A 22,359-nucleotide genomic window follows, 5' to 3' on the forward strand; every position below is an offset into this window, starting at 1 on the left:
TCCGATTAAGTTAAATGGAACCAATTATCCTGCCTGGTACAAACAGTGTAACGCCCTCCTCGTTGCTCGTGACCTTGAAGGTTTTCTTACAGGCACAAATAAGTGTCCTCCTGCTACTATTGTTACCGGTGAAACTACATCACCAAATCCTGATCATTCCTTATGGATCAGACAAAATAAACTAATTTATCTTTCTCTTCTTGGATCGTGTGATTCTGAAGCACAATCTGTCACGGCGGCTTCAGATATATCTTATGACGCCTGGGCTGCTCTTGCTTGTGCCTTTTCAATTCGATCGCTATCCAAAATTATGTCACTCCGAGAACGTCTCAGCTCAATCACCAAAGGGAATTCCTCGGTCTCAACCTATTTGCATTCAATCCGCAATATTGCTGATGAATAGGCCCTCATTGGTCATCCCATCGACAATCTCGAAATGGTTATCCATGCCTTGAATGCTCTCGTTCCCTCTATTTGGATAAAAAAGAGTTTAGCATCTCGTGCAACTCGTGGAGCCAAAACTGAGACAAAGAATTAGCTTAAACATCAACACCCAAATTGCCCCACCTCCATAAATCCGAGTCACACACCCTCATACTCGCAACCACCTCGTTCTTCGCATCTGACAGCTCGTATAAATCAGGAAACACCGATCTAAGATTAAAGTCCCCAGTCCATGTAACCTGCCAAAAGAGAATAGTGTTACCCTTTCCTAAAACAAATCTACACCTATCGACGAAGAGTCCCTCCTCATGTCTAAACTTCAATCGTAATATATCTTTCCACCACGTTGATGCTAACCAGCAAGAAAGACCAGAATATCCAAGAAAAATATTATAGTTTCCCTATCTAGCTTTCAGCATCTTCACCCATAAAGAATCACCTTCCTGACATAACCTCCATCTCCACTTTAAAAGTAAAGAAACGTTAAACTCTTGCACTAGCTTCAAACTTATACCGCTCTTCTACAAAGAAAGACACAAAGAATCCCATCTAACCCAGTGAATCTTCTTCTTATCTACTATTCCACTCCACAAAAAATTACTCTGAATTCTAGTAATTTCTTTGCAAACATGAACCGGAGCCCTGTAGAAAGACATGAAGAAAATGTGTAAACTGCTTAAAACCGCTTTCAACAACGTTATCCTTCCTCCCAAACTTAATAATCTCCCTTTCCAACCATTAAGCCTTCTCTTCAACCTACTAATAAGAGGATTCCAGAACAAAATTCTTCTTGGATTAGATCAAATCAGAATACCAAGAAAAGTGAAACTATTATCTTCAATGCTACACGCAAGGAAATTGGCAGCGGACCTCAACAGATTCAAATTGATATTGATACCAATCAGTTTACTCTTGTGATAATTAACACCAAGGCCAGAGACTAATTCAAAAACTCTTAAAATCAATTTCAAAACCCAAATGTGTTGCCAACTTCCGTCCCACATCAATAAAGTGTCATCTGCTTACTGAAGGATGTTCACTTTGCACTCACCTTTAATACTAATCCCTCTAAAATTCTCCACTTCTGACGCTCTCCTGACTAAACCCGCCAACCCCTCCGCCACCAAAACAAAAAGAAAGGGAGATAACGGGTCTCCTTGTCTAAAACCCCTAGTAACTTTGAACTCCTTAGTCGGGCTACCATTCACAAGAACCGACATATGACTGTTGAACACCATCGCCTCCATCCATTTCATCCAACCAACTCCGAAACCTATCATATACATCAAAAAACCCTAACTCACCTTGTCGTAAGCATTTCAAAGTCGACTTTGAAAAGCAAACAGACTGTCTTTCTTATTAGCGAAATACACCATCTCATTTGCCACTATAACTCCATCCAGAAGTTGCCTACCTGGTACGAACGTCGTCTGACAATCAGACACTAAATCCTTCAAAACTCATTTCAACCTTGAGGCAAACAACTTGGCAAGGCACTTATATAAACACCCCACCAAACAAATGGGACGACAATCATCAAGTCATAACGGATTCTCAATCTTGGAAATCAGAGTCAGAATAGAAGAAGTAATAGACTTAGCCAAAATACTGTGTTTTTGAAAATTGTTGATGAAACGGACAAAATCTGTTTTCAAAAAGAACCAATAAAAGAAATATTGTATCCGTTAGAACCGAAACTTTTGAAACCATCACAACTCCACACCGCTTCTCTAATTTCTTCCTCCGTGAAAAGAGTGTTTATATTTAGAAAAGGAGGTTATATTTTGAGTGTATTGAGTGAGATGTGGATGTGTTACACTGTGTTGATTGCACTTCTTTGAGATAACTTTTCTCCTTTTTGAACACATGCAACCACGTGCCCTTCCAATTACACACCAAACATTGGCCATGTTGGGGATAACCTTGAGTTGCCTTGTCTTTTTCTCTATGTCAAAATAAATTATATAGACTAGGCCAACTTTCTTTAATAGATAAGGTCAAAACATCATCAAACTAAGTCCAAAAAATAAAATAACAAATTAAACCAAGCAATCATCAAGGAGTGAAAAAACTACAATACACAACAAAACAAAACAAAAAGTAAACTTGACATAAAAGAAATTTTATTAGCCAGCCCTTCCTTTATTGCATATAAACCATTTATTTACAAGAAAATAGTCTCTCCCTAAAAGGAAAGAATCATGGTGTTAGCAAAGAGAATGTTACATAAATTCTCCCCTATGCTTCACTTTCTTCCTTGTACTATAATTTTTTTACATGATATAGATAAAGCAACAAACATTGTATCCAAATTAACATATCAATCATAGATACAGAAAAAGCAACCAAGGGTCAGTAACCTGAAACACCAAACCAATCTACAAAGTCACATCACATGGTGCATTGCTATTAACACCCCCTCCCTGCCCCTCATGTTAAAGGAGGAGGCATGTTTCAGGGTGATGCTTGAGCTGTTGTTGGGACCAATATGCATGAGCAGTAAGGACCCTATCCAAAAGCTCTTGGGGGACAGGCTCACCTCTTCTCTGTTGAGGAGATATTCTTGCTGTGTGTACCAATGTTTTCCATTTATCCTGCATTATCCCATACCTATATCACATGCCAGCCCTTTTTTTCTATATGCTATATAAGGAAAAAAATCAAAAGATATTACAAATAACAGTTTCAATATGAACAAATTCAGTAGGTTTCGATCATGACTGATGCGAATAAAAACATTCCTTGGGAGAAATCAACCCCTTAAAATCTCGAAAAATTAGTCTTCGCAGTTGCTTGCAAGAATATCATAATTCACCATCAAGGGAGCAATAAATAGCTTGCCTAATACACAAGCAAGTTGCTTGCCTTGATAGAACATCTTCTAATTTGTATTTATATAGAAGTTAATGGATCATGTACAAGAAAGCATGCTACCAAAACGACTTCAAGTGTGATAAACACGTTGTATTAAAGAATGCTATAGTATTCGATAATAAGAAATAAGAGTGTTGCTATATATGCAAAAGGGTGACAGAAGTTTTTTACCTTCAAATCCACATATGTCCTATGCTTTGCATCGTCAAACGCACGAAGTTTAACATCACGCCACCTGATTTTTTTAAGAACAGATTGGTAAGTTAATAGAGCCATGCCCGTGGTTGAATAAGGACTCACTTGAGTAAAACGAGCTTATGAAAATAAGTTATAGACATTTCATAATCATAAGTAACAAGTTTGCTTAAGTGCACCAAAATACTACTGCCAAAGGCCTCTAAAATATATATACTATTGTAAAGCTTACCTTCCAGTTCCGAGTCTCTCGACTGCTTCAACCAGTGCCTCAACTTCAGCAACAGAAAAGGGTCTACGAATTCGTCGGCGTTGTGAGATCTCAGTTCGCTTTGGCTTCTGGTGACTCTGGTTCACTGGAAGTATATCTAGTCCCGCCGATCCCATTTCAGGAATAGTAACAAGTTCTTTGGAATCTGACAGTTTTTTTCCACCTGACGTATTGATAGGAGAAGGTGCTGAATCATTATCACTTTCAACAATGTTACCTAAAGTCGCTACTTGATGGTCGGTGTCAGAGAAACCTTGAATCCTTTGAATTGGAAGAACTACAGCTGGACTCGAAGGATGCCTGAATATTAATTCTCTCGTTTTAGATAAAAACGATAATGATAACAATAACAGCAACAACAACATTTCGATGACAACATCTCCAAGGAAAATTGAGATTTCAACAGACACACTGACACAACGTTTTCTTTTTCTTTTTTTAGTAGGAATCGAATTTTGTACCTTTTGGTTTAAAACACTCAAACACACTGCGCACCAACCACCTGCGCTACTAGACCCGATGGTACTGACACGGCATATTCTAGTTCAAGTAGTTGTGATAATTAATGCAATCAATTGCAAGTTAGGCATTACCCTATTAAAGATAGAGGCGTATCTCCATTGGGAACATTAAGAGAATCTTTAGCACATGTGAGTGGCAGGCTTTGAGAAGCATTAGGCTCCAAGGTGAATCCTAAAGCATCCAGCTCGTTATCATGAGAAATTCCGGTCTGAAGGAGAGTCTTACTGTCATCTCTAAGTTTCTTTCCATGGAGAATCATACCAACACGCAATCCACCTCGAAGTAGAGTAGTCACTGCCTCCATCACTGCTTTCTGCAGATCAAAATTTTATGTCAACGATGCAACAAGGATCATATAACATGACTAATGAAACCGACAACAATACATCGAACTTTATTGTACCTTCAAGGATGCAACGGTTGCAGTTTCTGGAATCTCTATAAAAAGCTCTGGCACTCTAAATGATTTGATCCTAAGCTTCACTGATTAAAAGAGAAACATCTTCGTATAAGAACTTGTTTGAAGATATCAATCAAGTCAAAAAATAATTAAAAAAATTGCCCTCAATTTTCGCATACCATGAGAATCTCTAGATTTTAAAGCAGAACGATGATGATATGCTTCCAAGGAAGACTTTCCAGGATCTGCATAAAAGATTTGGAATTTATTCAGCAAACTATGGTGCCTTGAATAGGAAGATTGCATTAACTAAGAGTTAAACCTTTGCGCATCCGAGATGATGAACAAGAAACGCCTTGACTGATGTCGTTCTTAGTTGAATAAAAAGTGCGGCCACTTCTGATATTTCCATTAGAATTTGAAGTGGAGCTGCAGTCAAAAATCTTCCTCTTTTTGAAAGGAATATTCATTTGAGATATTTGGTGACTATAACTGTTCTTCCTACCATTGTGAACTGTGTTGAAATTTCTATCCAAAACTAACATGTTACAAAATTGTAAAAAAGATCAGTGAGCAAGCAAACAGAAGCACAATAAGTGACGAAACAAGAAAGCCAATAATTCTATATGATATTTAAGCATCACCTAACTTACCATTGTTAGAAAGTGTCTCATGCTTTGATTCTCGAGCAACTTTCCGATATTTAGAAGCCAACCTTTTCCTTATTCTTTGATCACCTATACAAGTCTTCGGCCTAAAGGCCTTAGTTTTTGAACTAGGGTGAGCACACCCTGATTTGTTTTCGTCATCATCTCTACTAACTACTGATACATTGTCACAACCTTTTAACAACGAGCTACGAGGTATGCTATCATCGTGCTCTGACAACTTAGCATTTCCACCTGAAACGACCAGCGTCGGAGGTTTGTCATCTATCGGATCCTTAAAACAGTGCGTTCCCGTCTCAGTACCGATTGCCATCTCAGATTTTCGGAGCTCGTCCTTTACTATACTTACATCAACATCTAAGTTGCAATCACTACAATCTGGAAATTCAGAGGATCCTAACTCAACTTTGCTAGATATATTTTTCATTTCACTATGGCTTTTTACATCCATCAAAGTGTCGGTAACCAACCTCTCCGAGCCACTAGAACTTGTTAATATAGAAGCAATGCATGAACGACCGTCAATTTCAGGACGCGGACTTTCCTTCAAACCAGAATTTAGATCAAACTCCTGTAAAGAAAGAGTAGAGATACATTTCCTGTCACTACTTCCCTCATCAGAAAGCTCGGCTTTTAACGGCTTGTTCATATCCAAGCACCCTTCCTTAACAAATCCATGTTGAAGCCTTTTCTCACAACTTGTTTCATCAGGAAGCTCGGCTTTGAATGGTTTATTTGCATCTTGGGATTCTTCTTTAACAAATCCTCGCTGATCTTTTTTCAATAATTCATCACTAGACGTGATTGGATTATGTTTCTCTTGCAATAAAGTTCCGGAAGCTACGGTCGCCAATAAGTCAATCGCGCACATTTGATTGTTTTCCACCCTTGTTTGAAATGTATCCCTCTTCTACGAAACATCATTAAAAACAAAGTATTTACATGGAATGTTTTGATAATCGCGAAAATAAATAGATAGTAAGTAATCAGCGCCATAAGAGAAGCAGAACTTATTTACCCTAGTTGATCGTGCAGCACGCGGCTTTGTTGGCACCTGATAGCCAACAAATCCATAATCTATCCTCTTCTGCGCCACCATATCTCGGAAAACATGCCAAAATAAGGAGTGATCAAATAAACTTCTACACTACGTGTTGCTCAACCCTACCCGTCTCAATTTAGAAGCCTGCATTAAACACCAAAACGCGATGTCTCAAACGCATTATGGCAAGCAGATATGAATAAAGAATTATGTTACTAATTAAGTTCGTAATTTGTGAATGACAAAGCATATAGTATGCAAAGATCATCAAATGGAAAAGAAAAATTCATATAATACCAAAATGTTAAAACCTTTGGGTAGAGGAGTAAGTAATAAAACCAGATACAGATGAAGACACAAAATGAATCAGCAGAGTGTAACATATAATTTGCAAAAGAATCTCATACACGATATCATATTCATACAGCAACAAGAGAGAGAATAAAAGTTGAAAAAGAACACAAAAAAGGGAATCCAAAACAAGACCAGATTCCAGAATCCCGACATATTCACGAGAAAGAAAAGTAAACAAAATTCAGACAAAAGTCACAGAACCGATCTTAAACCTCGGAAGAAAATGGATCTCATAAAAAAAACAACAAATTCACCAAACAAAAACAAAAAAGAAAAAACCTATAACGAGCAACAAAATGGAAAAATCATAGATCAAATCGTCACAAACTAGAACTAAAGAAAACGAAAGATCAACCAAACCAATAAAGAGAGAGAAAGTAACATAAAAGGAAACAACTCACGAATCATGTAAACTGTGTTCGTGTGTCCCAACAACACAAACAGTCCCAAAACCAAAACTACACACGTCAAAATTTTCCAACTTGTCCCAGAACCAACGTTATCTCAAACCCCAAGGATAAACCCAACAGTTTTTTTTTCCCAATAAAACAAACAAACTTATCGTAGTTTAACGAAACAAACAAAGGTAAAAACACGACGATCACCTCTTAACACAGACAATTCTTCAAAGATCAAATCTCAAACTCCTAAAAAATCTCAAGTTCCGCAAATTCAAGCAAAATGTGAGATCGGGGTCATGAAAAAAGTACACTCATTTCTTCGTGGAAAAAAAAACATGATTTCGATTTCAAGTGCCCATTTTGAAAAGAGTTTGGTTAAGGTTGTTGGATATGTTGTTGTTGTGTTGTGTTGTGCCTGTGATGTGTTTGTGTTAATGTTTTTGTATTTGTTTTTGTTTTTGTTTTGTCTCTGAATCTGAAAGTAAAACCCTGTGAAAAAACCAGGACAGTTTTTGGCTTAAACCCCAAGAGTTTATAGCATTGACCGTGAGTTACCGGTTCTATCGGTGGTTATGACAAAAACTACCGGATATAGCGGGTGAATGGTAAAGACACCTTTAGACCTGTTCCACGCAACTGGGTAGTAAAACACTCGGTTGATATGATCATGACACGTGGAATGTGTTTGGATCTTGTGGCTGATTCTGGTCCGCATGATCGTGAATGACGCTTTGTCACTCGCATTTTCTTTTTTTTTTCTTTTGATATTTTTTATATTTTGTGAAAAGAAATTGACATTGGTTTGAATGTGATTTGTACTTGTGAGAATTTTTGTCATTTTTGTCAGTTCAGTTTATTACATCTAGCACATAGTAAATAAATATTCTTTTTTATTTCAATGGGGATTGAAGAAAACTGCAGCTCAAATATTGTATTATTATTACTACTACTACAGTTGATTTGTTAATTAGTGAATCATGTTTTTACTTTTTAAAATATTTGTTTTATAAAATTAATATTTAATATAATATCAAATTTGTGTCCTTGGTCAATATCTTTTATTATTTTATGTAATTTCTCGAACCTTATCTTTTTGGGTTTGTTATTGGATAAATTATATAATATTCTGCATTAAATTTAGATATTGTTGGTCATATAAAGTATTGTCAACTATATTATGATGATTGATAGTGATTTAAATAAATATATTGAATTACTTAAAGATAATAACGATAAGAATTATCGATAATTGTATTTGAAAACTGGAAGTCATTATTGAATTTGGGTTCCTCATAGAGTTGAACAAAAAAAATCGATTTAGTTTAAATTGGTATTAAAAATTATACTAAGAAAATTTTGTTGAAAATCTGATACATAAATGCTACTTTATCACTCTTATCAGTATAAGATATTATTTTTTCAAGTTTATTAAATAGTTAATGTATTTAATCTATATTCAAATCAGATATGTTAATTATTCAAAAAATTTATAAATTGAAATTTTCTTATAATAGACAGATGAATGGCACATATGAGATTGACTAAAGTGTTTTTTAAAATGCGCTTAATTTGCTGAAAAATAAGATGAAGTTGACTAAGAACCTTTTTTAAGATTTGTTTGATTTATTGAAAAAATAAGAAACCTAATATTATAATTTTGGTTGCACAAAAATCATGATAAGGGAAAAGATGATATTTGAATTTTTTGTTTTCAATCAACAAATAATAACAACTTTTTGTCTCAAATCTACTATCTACCTAATACTAACAAATTGCCCAAACTGTCAATTTTGCCCTTTTCTTATAATTTCTTTACCCATACAAAAGGTTAATCATGTAATTAACAAAATAAAAAATAGAACATGCCAAATGTTGTGTTCTCATTGGTCAGTTTTTATAATTATTGTACTTCCATAAACCTTTTCTCTTTCTCCCTCTCTGCGTTTTCTCTATTCCCAAACCCTACCTCACCTCTGGTCTTCTCTCTCATCTCTCTCACGGGTTTTTTTTCTCTCCTTCCTTTTCCTTTCAAATCCTAGCACAACCACCCCCTTTCTCCACCCCATATACAACTGAATTCTCTGCGCCGCTGAAACTATGGTCCAATTTCATTTTTCCATCTTTCCCTCATTTCAAAATCACACCCCTCTCTCTCTTCTTGCCCCTCATATTCGGTTCTCTCCCTATTCTCTCTATTCTCTCTTTTTCTTGAAACCCTAAATCTGAAACCTTTTTCAAACTCGTCACCACCACCGGATCTGCAACAATCTCCTCGCCGAACATCCGAATTTAATAGGTAGTTCGCTATCCTTTGCGTTTTTGCTTGATTCGTGATGGTTTTAGTTTTAATTTCAAAATTAAAATTGAAGTTTGAGTGATTGGTTTGGTTATTTTTGTTGGTTATAGTTATTCTACAAAGCTGAGCTGTTGGAGGACTTTATTTTTGATTCTTTTCAAGAGCTCATGATTGCTTCGGGTTCTTACACCATGGTTCTAGGTAATTTATCTTCTTTAATGTTATCATTATTAGAGAAAACTATATTGAGTAGTGTATTTTATTCACCAACTATTTTTCTTAAATTTGAATGAAAATCGCTCAATTATATGTTAAGAATATGAATATGTAGGGGTGATCGCGGTGCGGTTTGGGCGGTTTTGACGAAAAAAATCATCCGAACCGCAAGAGAAAAAATCGTGCGGTTTGGTTTGGTTCGGTTGGCTTTTTAAAAAAATCCGAACCAAACCAAACCAAACTAATGCGGTTTGGTTCGGTTCGGTTGGTTCGGTTTTTTACAAATATTTTATTGAACAATACATACATATAGATGACAACATAACTTTGTATTTAGACATTCATACACTATCAAATAACAACAAAACTCGTCATGTTTTGACAACAACTTTCTATTTAATATATAAAAATTAAATCAGACAAAAGTTAAATAATAAACATAAAATAATAGTATAAAACAATATAAAAATTATTAGAAATGAAACAAAAAAATAGAAGAGAGGAGAGATTAGTGAAGGTGAAAAAGAAAAAACAAAAGAGTTGAGAGATTAGAGAAGAAGATGTGCGATAAAAATGAAACTGAAATAGGGAACATTTGCATAAAAATAAGAAGGTAAAAAAGAAAGAATATAAGAGAGTAGATATTATAGAAAAAAGGGAAGATGTATGTGGCAAAGAAGGCGAGATAATACTATTAGAGATTTGAAAAGATCGGGACTAAAATCATATGTGTAAGGACGAGAAAATTGTTCTTAATCATAAGGCTAAGGTATAATACATTTAAGTTTGGGTTGGATGTGAGTTAAGTAAAAGTTAGGTTGTAACATAATGCGGTTTGATTCGGTTTGGTTCGGTTTACAAAATACAAACCGCAAACCGAACCGAACCGTGCGGTTTTATTAAAAGATGATCCAAACTAATCCGAACTAAATGCGGTTTTTGGCGGTTTCGATTTGGTTTGGTTTGGTTTGCGGTTTTCTATTGGGTTGGTTTGGTTTTGAGCACCCCTATGAATATGGATATGAATACTGTGAAACCAAAGTTGTTTGACCCATTAGAATGACATTTTCAATTATTTGGGAGTACAAGGTATGAATTTGTGTATGCAATTTATGTCTATTTTATTGATTGTGTATTTTATTTTAGGTCTACAAGGTCCACAATTGCAAAAGTTGTTGGAAAGACTCACTGGCCAATACATTGTCCCAAATGTATTTGCTGGTAAGCAATCACTTGAAATTTAAAATCTTCTTTTTTGTTGATAATTTCTGTTGGATGCTTACTAGGGTTTTAGATAACTAGATCTGTTTTTTATGTATTTTTTGTGCAGAACAAAATATGGAGCAAGAATACAATTGTTCTCAATATCTTTCTTTCTTTATTTGAACAAATGACCACAAAGTTGCTGATAACATCATTCCTTTCAAAATTGACAACTTCGACTGAGAGGTATTAATGTTGGCTTTCTCTATACCTATGTTAAAACAATTGCTAAGAATGTTAAAACAATTGTAAGAAGTCTTTGTTCACAAATCCTTATACTGAAAATTCAGGAAGATCCGCTTGAAACTGTTGCACTGATGACACCGTTTGTTACTTTATACTACTGCTCCCTGCTTATTTTGTATGGTACAGGGTGTCGGGCCTAGCATAGCTCTAGGTTTTTCCGTTTAGGAGAGCTTACGTTCTTCTTGGAGGTCTCAAAGGTGAATATTTGTACTTGCAATGAATTAAGGTGCTCTTTATGCTAAAGGATACTTCCTGTTGCTTGGTACATATATACTTCCTGTTGTGGTCTTATCTTTGTATTTCCCACCAGAGATTTTAATCCTATAATTGTTTTTCCTGTGTATTTTAGTTCTACCTCAGCACAATATCAACATTTATAATTTGGTAGATTTCCTCATTTCCATCCTTTTCCAATATATGTTTATATTGAATTAATGCTTGACACTCATTCTTATGACCATTGTATTCCTTTGCTTGAATTAACTCCACCTACTGTAAGTAGTGTTTTGCCTTGTCATATGTCCTTTGCTTTGGACCATTGTATTCCTTTTGTTATTATGTAGACACTAGACAATACTTTTTAAAGAAATTTTGTTTGCTATATGACACCTTTGTTTTCTCTCTTTGGACAGGGAAACATCACTTCCATCTATCAAAAGATTTTTGCCAAATCAATGGAATGAGGATCTCATAGTCTGGCATTTTCCATATTTTAAATGTATGTCACGTGCTTGCCACCTTATTTATCCGGACTCTTGCTGCGACAGAATAACACTGTTTCTCTAAACTGTGGTATCATAACGCTGTTTCTCATTCCAAAGCTAATTGGACCACAAAAGGATAACTGCAACAGAATAAGCTGTTTCTCATTCCAAAACTAAGTGGACCGCAAAAGTTAAAAGAAATCGGTATAGCTAAAGGGAAAACCTCAAAGAAAGCAAAAGTAGATGATGATAATTGATAACAATGATGATATTGAGAATCCTACAAAGAAGACCAGAATTCGGAAAAGAAGGGGGCTAAGGCTGAAGCTAAAGGTAGAAAAACTTCTAAAAGAAAAACGACCGATGAAAGTGAAGAAGACAATGATGATGATGCTGGTACTAATAATAATGATGATGACAGTGATCAAGTCGAAAATAAGAAACCAGTCCAGCTAAGAAACAATCAAAGAAAAGTGTTCAAAGCAATCAAAACAGTAGGAGTACTAGGGGTAAAGCTAAGTTGCCACAATTGAGTTTGAATAGTTTCCCCATGGATGTGTTCACACTCTGCTCTCAGAAGGATGTTTATCATGTTCCTGCAACATTGGCATACAACTCCATTTGAGACAAGGCTAGAGAAAGCAATGAATATAGGTGGTGTTAGTGAGTCGTGTTAATTTCTGCTCCTTTGGGATACTACCCTATTGAGACAAGGTTAGAGAAAATATTGAATAGAAACGCCACAGGAGCTGCTTCTACTTGTGTTCCCTGTGTAACTTAGAAAAGTTTACAATGATGTTTGCCTATGGGAAGTATATTGTGTTTGGAGTGTATTTTTTAATAGCTGGAACAGTTGGAGAGCTTGAAATTGCAAGATTCTTAAAACGATGAGCTTAGATAGGTTATTGGTCGTTTGTATTTCTCTATTTTATTTTTGTCAAATTGTATTCTGTATTCTTGATGATGCTAAATATGTTTGGCTTTGCTGGTTTTATAACTTTAGAATTCAGATTTTTGTTTGCAGACATTAAAATTTCCTAGACATCATAATAGACACTTAAAACACTTCCAACTTTGTAACCACATGGTGAGTTAATTGTAATATTTAGAGCCTTAATTAACTTAGCGACGATTCAACAAACATAAGATTTTATAATTCTCAGATATATGGTAATTGCTAAACTATATTTTTTTTGGTACATGCAGGTACATAATACCTTTGATTTACTGTCTTGGTGGTGGAATATGGCAAAAAGATTACTGTTTTAGAAATATGAACAAATAATTAGACCTTTTAGAAATATCAACCTAGGTTTAGGTTTTGATATCATTATAAAAAAAAATGTGATGTGATTTTAACCACATACATATTCACATATTATTGATTATTGGCAAATGAACCTTGTGTAATTTGTGGTTGGCATGATATCAAAAGAGACCACCCTATTAGGTCTTTGACCGACCATGATATATATCATACTTAAAACTTTTTTTTTATTATTTCTTTTAATTTCCCAACTCATATATTATTTATCACTAAATCTTCAAGTAAATAATAGTACAACAGTAGTTTTTCTTCTCATTTGTGAAAACAAATGTTAATTTTACGACATATTTAATCAATTCTATTTATTTTATATTATTAAAAATATTAATTAACGAAAAAATAGAAAAAAATATATTTTAAATACAATCTACTATCTATTATTTATTAGAAAAATAACCAAATTTCCATTATTGCCCTTTCTAAAAAAAAAATCAATACAAATTGTACAAAATGGTAACTAACAAAATTACTCTACCATTTTTCTATTTTTCAATCGGTATTAGACACTTGGCACAACCAAAGTTTCTACCATTCATTCTCACTTTTCTCTATTCTCTCTCTTACTTCATTATATCCCTACCATTTCCCTATTCTCTCTCTTACTTTATTTTAAAATATAATAATTCAATATTTTTTATCATATTTTTATTTATCATCATTAAAAATATATTTTATCAAATTGAATAATACTACATAATCATTCAAACAACTAACTTTTATCTTACGGGTCACTATCAAATTATTACCTTTATTTGAAAATAAAATTCTTATTTTCAAATGTTAATTTTCTTTTTTTCTCCATGTCACAATTTTTTATTATTATTTAATACAATTGAGTTTATATAGTAATTGTTTATTTTACAATTATGTAATTTTATTAAGTTAACATGTGTATCTAAATACATCATTTGTCAAGTTTATCATTATATTTTGTATAATCATATTATTTGTTGTAATATTTTGATTTCATAATTTTTCATTGTACTTTCGCAATAAAAATGAGTTTTTCATATGTATATCTAAAAGAATTATTACAACAAAATTAAAATAAATTCACCCGTGCGCGGGTATCTTGTCTGTTGAAAACAGTCTGAGAAAGGAGTGCATAATTAAATAAATTCTTTTCACCACTGGTAGATGATTTCTTTTTTAAATGAACAAAGTAGATTTTCATTTCTTTCTGAAATGGTCACATGGGAAATTATTTTAACTTAGAACCTAATTTTCATACTACTAATATTTTATTAGTAAAAAAAAAGTTTTGTGGATCATTATTTTAACTTAGAATCTAATTTTTTTGTGGATCATTATTTTAACTTAGAACTTAATTTTCATACCACTAATATCTTATTAGTATAAAAAAATTAAAACCGTTAATTTCAATTTTATAAATGCAATTTGGTCAAACTTCTTTATTTCACATTTTTCATATCATTCATAAAATACTACACCATAAATAATGCACCCGGGCGACAGCACGGGTCTCTGGCTAGTACAAGTAATTTAAAATACTAAAATACCATTTCATTTTTCATTAAAAATATATTATCTCTCACTCATCTATTTTCTCTTCACTCTATCTCTCCTCTTATCTTTCTTTCCCCTATCTTTATCTCTTTTCTCTCCCCTTATCTCCATCTTTCTCTTTCTCTCTTTACTTTTTTCGTAATATATATATATATATATATATATATATATATATATATATATATATATATATATATATATATATATATATATATATATATATATATATATATATAATATATATATATATATATATATAACTGTTGTAGGAACGCTGATTGCGCGTATCAAAGAAGAAATCGCACGTCAGAAAGTATTTTAATATTTAAGTAATTTTAGTTTTAATATTTGAGCAATTTTTTGTTTTAAGATTTAAATAATTTTCAATTTTTTTTATTTTGGATAAAAAGCCCGTTAGGGTCTCTTTAAGTCCATTGGGGGTTTCTTTTGTTTTCTGTATTTAAAGACTTTTGGCATGATCATAAGGATTATTTTTCATTACAATAAAATCCGAGTTCTTTTTTTCTTTTTCTGGTGGATTCCAGAACTTATCTAACAAATTTTGCACTTGTAACCCTGTGTTTTGTTTAGCGTTTGTTATTCCTAGGGCTTCCGACTGCATCAGTGGGATATCAGAGTCTGTTTTTTCTTGTTCTTTTCGTAACTTGACAATCATGGTGGATTAACCGGTGACCATAGTATATCTTGAGGGAATTACCATGACTTTTACCGCGGCTCTAACTATTTTGACTGAATAGATGGCGAATTTAGCAAGTCAGATGTACAACGCCAACAACAACAGGAGTCAACGAAGAGACTGGATTTATGAACCGATTAGGGTTCTACGGGGTGGAAACAACCGTGTTGAAGATTCGAGTTTTGATGAAGAAGAACCTTGCAAGGAAGAGTTTGATTGTGGGAATCGACAGAACAACCATGACTATCGAGTGAAGGTTGATATTCTATTGTTCTACGAAATGATGGGAGTGGAAGAGTTTCTTGATTGGTAGATCGACATCGACAGGTTCTTCAATGTTATGGGCGTCCTTAAGAATAAGCAAGTCAATATGGTTGCGATCACGATTAAAAGAATTGTAGTTATTTGGTGGGATAAATTTGTTGTTCAAAGGTGTAAGTAAAGGAAGGGGTCAGTCAGAACTTGGCAAAGAATGAAATAATTGATGCTGGAACAGTTTTTACCTGAGGATTATGAACAAATTCTTTTTAAGATGTTCATTGAGTATATTCAGGGCAAGAGAACAGTGAATGAATATAGGGGTGGCAAACGGGCATGCCGCCCCGTTTAGGCTCGTCCCGCAAAAGCCCGCAAAAAAACGGAGCGGGCGGACATATTTGAGAGTGCGGGCCTAAAACCTTGCCTCGCCCCACAAAAAAATGAGGGCAGGGCGGGAAAAACCCGTCGGCACTGAACATTTTAGGCCTAAAAATAGTAAAATTGTATAAAAAAGCTCATGCCCGCAAAAGCCCACGAAAAAACGGGACGGGGCGGGGCGGGCACACTAAAGAGAGTGGTCCTAAAATCTTGCCCTGCCCCGCAAAAAAGTGCGGGCAAAACGGGCTTTTCCCGCGGGTCGGGGCCATTTTGCCACCCCTAAATGAATACATAGTAGAGTTCCTGCATTTTCTGAGCGCAGTGAATTGGGAGAATCGTAGGGCCACAAAGTGGCTCGATACATCAATGGCCTAAATGAATTCTTGCAGGAAAACATGAGTTTACAGGTAGGATTAATTGTAGCCAAGGCATCTAGTTTAGCTTTGTAGGCAGAATAGATGGAGAAATCCCCTCGAAATTTCTCGTCTATTAGAAGGTATTCACCCCCAAAATAACTTTGGATCAACATGTGGCAAGGAAAAGAGTGCAACACCACGAGATTCCAACCCTGGGAATAAAAGGACTTGCAGCTCTAGCGGTGTGTAGCGGGGTAAATCACCAATTCAAAGGTAGAATAATCCATATGCTAGACCCAGTATATACGCATGGTATCATTGTAACAGAAGAGGCCACAAATTGAATGTTTGTCCGACAAGGAGAAACATTGTTGTTGTGGATGAAATGAAGGAATATGATGAAAGAGAAGATCATGAAATCGAGAACGATGAATATGACCATGTTGAGCTTTCAGAGGAAGAATTTGATGAGAGAGGAAATTTTATGTTGCAGAGAATATTACTAGCATCCAAAGACGCAGGGCAACACAAGAATTTGTTCAAAACAAATTGTTCTATCAAGAACAAAATGCGTAATTTGATTGTGGATAACGGCAGCATGGAGAATTTGGTGTCGTAAAAATTTTTAGACTATTTAAAGCTGTCCATATAACCCTATGAGAAGCCACACACCCTCGGTAAGGTAAGCAAGGGCTCCCAAGTTCAAGTAACACTAGCCTGCAGAGTTCTTATCTCCATCGGAAAATATTACAGAGAATAGGTGTTTTGTGATGTTCTTGATACGGATGTCTGTCATATTTTACTTGGTAGACTGTGGTAGTTTGATAATGATTTCACTTATTGAGGACGGGATAACGTGATGATGTTTACATGGGGCACACATAAAGTTGCCATGGCTCCTGTTTTACACTTTGATAAGAATCCAGGAGGAAAAATGTCTAGTTTCTTGGAGATGATGCAGAATGAAATGGAGCTTGATGAGGCTATAAAAAAATTGAATGCTTATGTCCAGTGGTGATCAAAGAGTTGACGAATGTTGTAATGGAGGAAACAATGATTTGAGAAACATTTGCAGCATGTGAGGCAAGTGTTGCAAGACTTACAGGAGAACTAGTTGTACATTAATCTTTAAAAAAAATTAACATTCAGCACCAACAAGTTACTTTTCTTAGGCTTTGTTGTTGGTGAAGAAGGGATTTGGGTTGATGAAGATAAGGTGAGTGCTATAAGGGAGTGGCCTACACCTAAATTTATGACTGAGGTTCGTAGATTCCATGGTCTGGCCACCTTCTATAGGTGGTTTATCGAATATTTCATTACTATCACTGCACCTATTACTGAATGTTTGAAGAAAGGGAAGTTTAATCGGGGTTTTGAGCAAGAGCAGAGTCTTGCAGTGATTAAGGAGAAGCTATGTACCACATATGATTAAGGTGTTCCAAGTTGAGTGAGATGCTAGTTGAGTGGGAATAGGAGTTATGTTATCTCAAGAGAAGAAATATGTAGCCTTTTTCAGCGAAAAATTAAGCGATGACTGCCAGAAACGAAATACTTATTCTATGTAGTTTTTAGAGCTCTACACTAGTGGGAACATTATTTAGTTCAGAAGGAGTCCATTCTATTCACTGACCATCAAAATTTGAAGTTTCTGCATAGCTAGAACGTGATAAACAAGATGCATGTTCGGTGGGTGAGTTTTCTGCAAAAATTTCCTTTTATTATTCATCGTAAGTTAGGGACTGTTAACAAGGTAGCAGATGCATTAAGGTAGCAGATGCATTGAGTTCAAGGAGTTATTGGTTGAGTGCAATAGAAAACATCCTTGTGTAAATTTTTATATCGAGATGGCTATCTTTTTAAAGAGGATCGACTATGCATTCCTTACTCCTGTTTAAGAGAGAATCTAATTCGAGACTTGTATGGCGGTGGTCTTAACAATAATTTAGGTAAAGACAAGACCATTGATAGCCTAGAAGAGATATATTATTGGCCACACTTGTGCAGGGACATTGGTACCATGGTTATAAGGTGTTATACTTGTCAGGTTTCTAAGATTTGGTTTCAAAATATTGGTCTTTATATGTCTTTACCTATTCTTGGTGATATTTGGCAAGATTTAGCTATGGATTTTCTGTTGGGCTTGCCTTGTACACAGCGAGGTATAGATTACGTGTTCATTGTAGTATACAAATTCTCCAAGATGACCCACTTCATTGCTTGTAAGAAGATTGTTGATCGTCCAACATAGCCAAACTATATTTCAGGGAGGTTGTACGTTTTCACGAGGTTCCTAAGTCAATTACTTCAAACAAGGACACCAAATTTCTCAATCATTTTTTGATTACTCTTTGAATATTGTTTTGAACCATGTTGAGCCGGAGTTTTACAGCTCCTCCTCAAACAGATGGACAAATTGAGATAACCAACAGAACTTTGAGAAAAATGATACGGAGTGTTTGTGGTGACAAGTAATCTACGACCTATTTTAAGTCTACTTCATGCAGTATGTTGAGTTGACATGATGTCAATCACGCAGTCTCTTAAGTAACACCACATACTTACATCTCAACTATGTAAAAATCTATAATATAAGAAAACTAACTGCTCTACCATTTACCATTCTGGCCTACTGATTCAAATGGTATTTATGATTCAAATATTTTTTATTCCATAAATGGTATACGAGAAAAAATCTATTATTGATCAAAATATTTTTATATACAAAAATATACTATTGATCTAAATATTTTTGATGATAATACCTAATCAAAAATAATATTTGTACACGGGAACATGCAGTTATATATCAAAATATTGATTATTTAATGGGAACATGAAGCTACAGATCAAAATATTTTTTATTAACTATACATTCGATTGTTACTTTTTCACACGTACCAAACATCTTTTTTTTTAAAAATATACATCTGAAACAAATGCGCGTCCCGTACCAGAACCCGTGCGAATACACGAGTTTGTTACTAGTTTTAATTACAAAAATACTCATGTGACTTTGTTATTTTTATTTTGAATTTTTTTATTACCACATGTTATTTCATTTTTTTAAAATATTTTAAAATTAAACAAGTCTTAATTGGGAATCGAACCCTTGTTGTTGAAAATTGGAATATAATTTAAATATTTATATACTAACTTCTTTTTTTTTTTTGACATTTTAATAACAAATTAATAGTAAAATGCATTTAAATTTTATTTTTATAAATAAATTAATATTAAAATATGTTTGAATTTTATATTTTTACATATTAATAATAAATTTAGATTTAAATATTTATTTGGATATTTAAATACGTTTGGATGGTATTAATAAATTAATAAAATATGTGTTTATATATAAATATATAATTTTTAAAAAACAATCATACATTTTGATAATAAATTTTAAATTAAATTCACAGCCACTAAAATCACATTTAAATATTATTCAAAAACAATTAAATAAAAATTTAAAATTAATTTTTAATTTTAGTTTATGACTAAATGTGTTTGAATAGTTTTAAATTTGATTTTAGAATGTACTCCCTCCGATCATTATTATAAGGAAAAAAACACATCAAATCTTGGTATAAGCAAAAATTATTTATTTTTACATCATTTAATGCTATTATTCCTAATTTACCCTTCATTAAACATTTCTTCAAAATTATAATTCTATTAGAAAAAATTCAATTTTTCATAGAAAAACTAAAGAGTCACAAACACAGTTACACTTCTCCAAAAAAAAATAACCACTTTTCCATGTACTCCTTGTTATAACACAATTTACAAACTCTATAGTATAAAAGCAAACGAGTTGCTCACTATTACAACAAGTGTTTTTAACTTCAGACGCGAAATGAATATAATCTCGGATACACAGGCGAGGTAACGAAAGACAACATAAAAAGTTGCCACTTTTCACCTCGGTGATTTAAAAACCGAGGGGGAAAAGTGACACTGATCATGGGTTCGATCCCTAACAACTGCATTTTTTGAATTTTTAAAACTGCGCTACTTTTTACCTTGATTTTTAGCAATAATCTTTAAAACTGCGCTACTTTTTACCTCGATTTTTAGCAATAATCGAAGAGTAAAGCCTTGTTTACAAAATTTAAACTTTAACCTGTTTTTTTCGTTTTACTCTGCAAAAGACTAATTTTTTTGACAAATTCTAAATCTTCCTCATCACCATCAATAATAACACCCATAACAACAACAAAAATAAAATCAATAGAATCCTTAAACATTAAATCTCATAAAAAAACAACAACAAGAAGAACAACAACAAAAAGAAAACCTATAAAATCTTTAAAAGTTAAATCTTAACAATAACAACAACAAAAAACAACAGATAAACAAAATCAATAGAATACTTAAACATTAAATCTCAAAATAGAAATAATAACAACAACAACAATAAGATCTATAGAATCTTTAAACAATATATCTCAAGAACATCAGCAACAATGAAAAATAAACAAAATCAATAGAATCGTTAGATATTAAATTTCAACAACAACAACAACAATATTAAACATTTTACTTGATACAACTACAACTAATATTAAACAATTTTAACAAGGAATTACTAAAGAAAATATTACATTAAGAAACTAACCTTGAAATATTTCTCTGCTCTTGCTTTCATCATCATTATTTTCTATATGTTTTTAATTTTCAGCACTTTGCATACAAGATGGATAGTTGTGGCATGATTGGCTAGTGAGAGTTTCACGCGGATCACTGATGTTTCATGTGGATTAATGAGTTGACAATGTCTTGACCATTGCTACTTTATAAATGGACGACAAAAATTTGTTGCTTAATTTTTTCATCAAATTGGTCATAAATAAATAAAAAATAAAATTCGCTACTTTACCCCTCGATTTTTAGCAAAACCGAGGTAATAGGTCATAAAAAACATTTTAAAAAAATTGAAAGGTAATATTGGTCATAGGTTCGATTCCCATCAATTGCATTTTTTTATTTTCAAAACTGCACTACTGTTTACCTTAGTTTTTAACAAAAACCAAGGGGTAAAGTCATGTTAAAAAAAATTTAAAAGTGATAAAGTGTAGTTGCTGAGATTCAAAGACATGTCCTTTAAATACGTTATCCCTCGGTTTTAAACAAAACTAAGGTAATAATTCATTAAAAAAAATTAAAAATTTAAAAGATGATAAAATGTAGTTGCTGGGATTCGAAGACGCATCCTCTAAATACATTTTCTCTCGGTTTTTTTACAAAACCGAGGGAATATATAGTATTTTTATTTAAAAAAATTAAAATGTGACGCGTCTATGGTTTATACTTCGAATTTTTGTTAGGTGAAGTGAAATGTTATGTCATGAAATGTATTATTTGTTGTAGTGGTTCATTATTCGCTCTTTATTTTTGAAGAAAACAAATTGTTTCTTTCTTCTAAAAAAATGGCAGCACAACCAAATTATTTTGATGCACCTTCCTTCGACTTAAGCATTGATGATGATGATGATGATGATCTAAAAGATCTTTCACTTCTCATTGTTGAAGATTCACTAGACAGAGATGGGGAGGGGGACAAATATCAGATTTTACCATTTGAAGATGAAGTGACATCATACATTAATGCTCAGGTGTTTGAAGATAAGTCTTCAATGAACTTGTTTGATGAAGTTGAAGAAACTAAAGACAAAGTTGAAGAAGCTTTGGATAAACTTGAAGAAGGTTTGGACTCTGAAACAATTAATAATTTGCGTCAAAGAACTTTCCACTATAATAAGCGCATTTTTGTATATGACGGTGAAGATTAAGAAAGGCATTCCAAATTTGATGGAAATTTACTCAGGTTCTTTGTACTAGGCAATAAATTATAGGTTCTTTGAATTTGAATGTTTTTATTTGAAATATATTGACAACAATTGTTTGTCTTTATTTAATG

At 33.5% G+C, this 22,359-nt stretch overlaps 1 protein-coding gene across 2 annotated transcripts; it reads right to left on the bottom strand.

Moving 5' to 3' along the window:
- Positions 1-1,793: 1,793 nt before the first annotated feature.
- LOC131635513 (telomere repeat-binding protein 2-like) lies at positions 1,794-7,666 on the bottom strand. 2 transcript variants are annotated; one of them, XM_058906138.1, is made up of 10 exons: positions 7,172-7,666; positions 6,393-6,560; positions 5,360-6,284; positions 5,029-5,244; positions 4,886-4,951; positions 4,710-4,789; positions 4,378-4,619; positions 3,746-4,084; positions 3,490-3,553; positions 1,794-3,038 (listed from the first exon to the last, which is right to left on the bottom strand). In XM_058906138.1, exons 2-10 carry the CDS (start codon positions 6,471-6,473, stop codon positions 2,880-2,882), a joined length of 2,172 nt encoding a protein of 723 aa, XP_058762121.1. In that variant the 5' UTR covers positions 6,474-6,560; positions 7,172-7,666; the 3' UTR covers positions 1,794-2,879. The 2 variants fall into 2 exon arrangements, with proteins under 2 accessions (XP_058762121.1, XP_058762120.1); XM_058906137.1 differs by having other exon boundaries at positions 1,795-3,038; positions 7,376-7,666.
- Between the last annotated feature and the right edge of the window lie 14,693 nt (positions 7,667-22,359).

This window comes from Vicia villosa, unplaced genomic scaffold (assembly GCF_029867415.1).
Source record: "Vicia villosa cultivar HV-30 ecotype Madison, WI unplaced genomic scaffold, Vvil1.0 ctg.001503F_1_1, whole genome shotgun sequence".
NCBI classification, from domain to species: domain Eukaryota; kingdom Viridiplantae; phylum Streptophyta; class Magnoliopsida; order Fabales; family Fabaceae; genus Vicia; species Vicia villosa.

Excerpts from the sequence above, each read along its gene's own strand:
- LOC131635513 (XM_058906138.1), bottom strand. The coding sequence starts at position 6,473 with ATGGTGGCGCAGAAGAGGATAGATTATGGATTTGTTGGCTATCAGGTG. Across the intron at positions 5,245-5,359 it reads TGAGACACTTTCTAACAATG|TTTTGGATAGAAATTTCAAC; the intron begins GTAAGTTAGGTG and ends GTAACATGTTAG. Across the intron at positions 4,790-4,885 it reads AAAATCTAGAGATTCTCATG|TGAAGCTTAGGATCAAATCA; the intron begins GTATGCGAAAAT and ends TCTTTTAATCAG.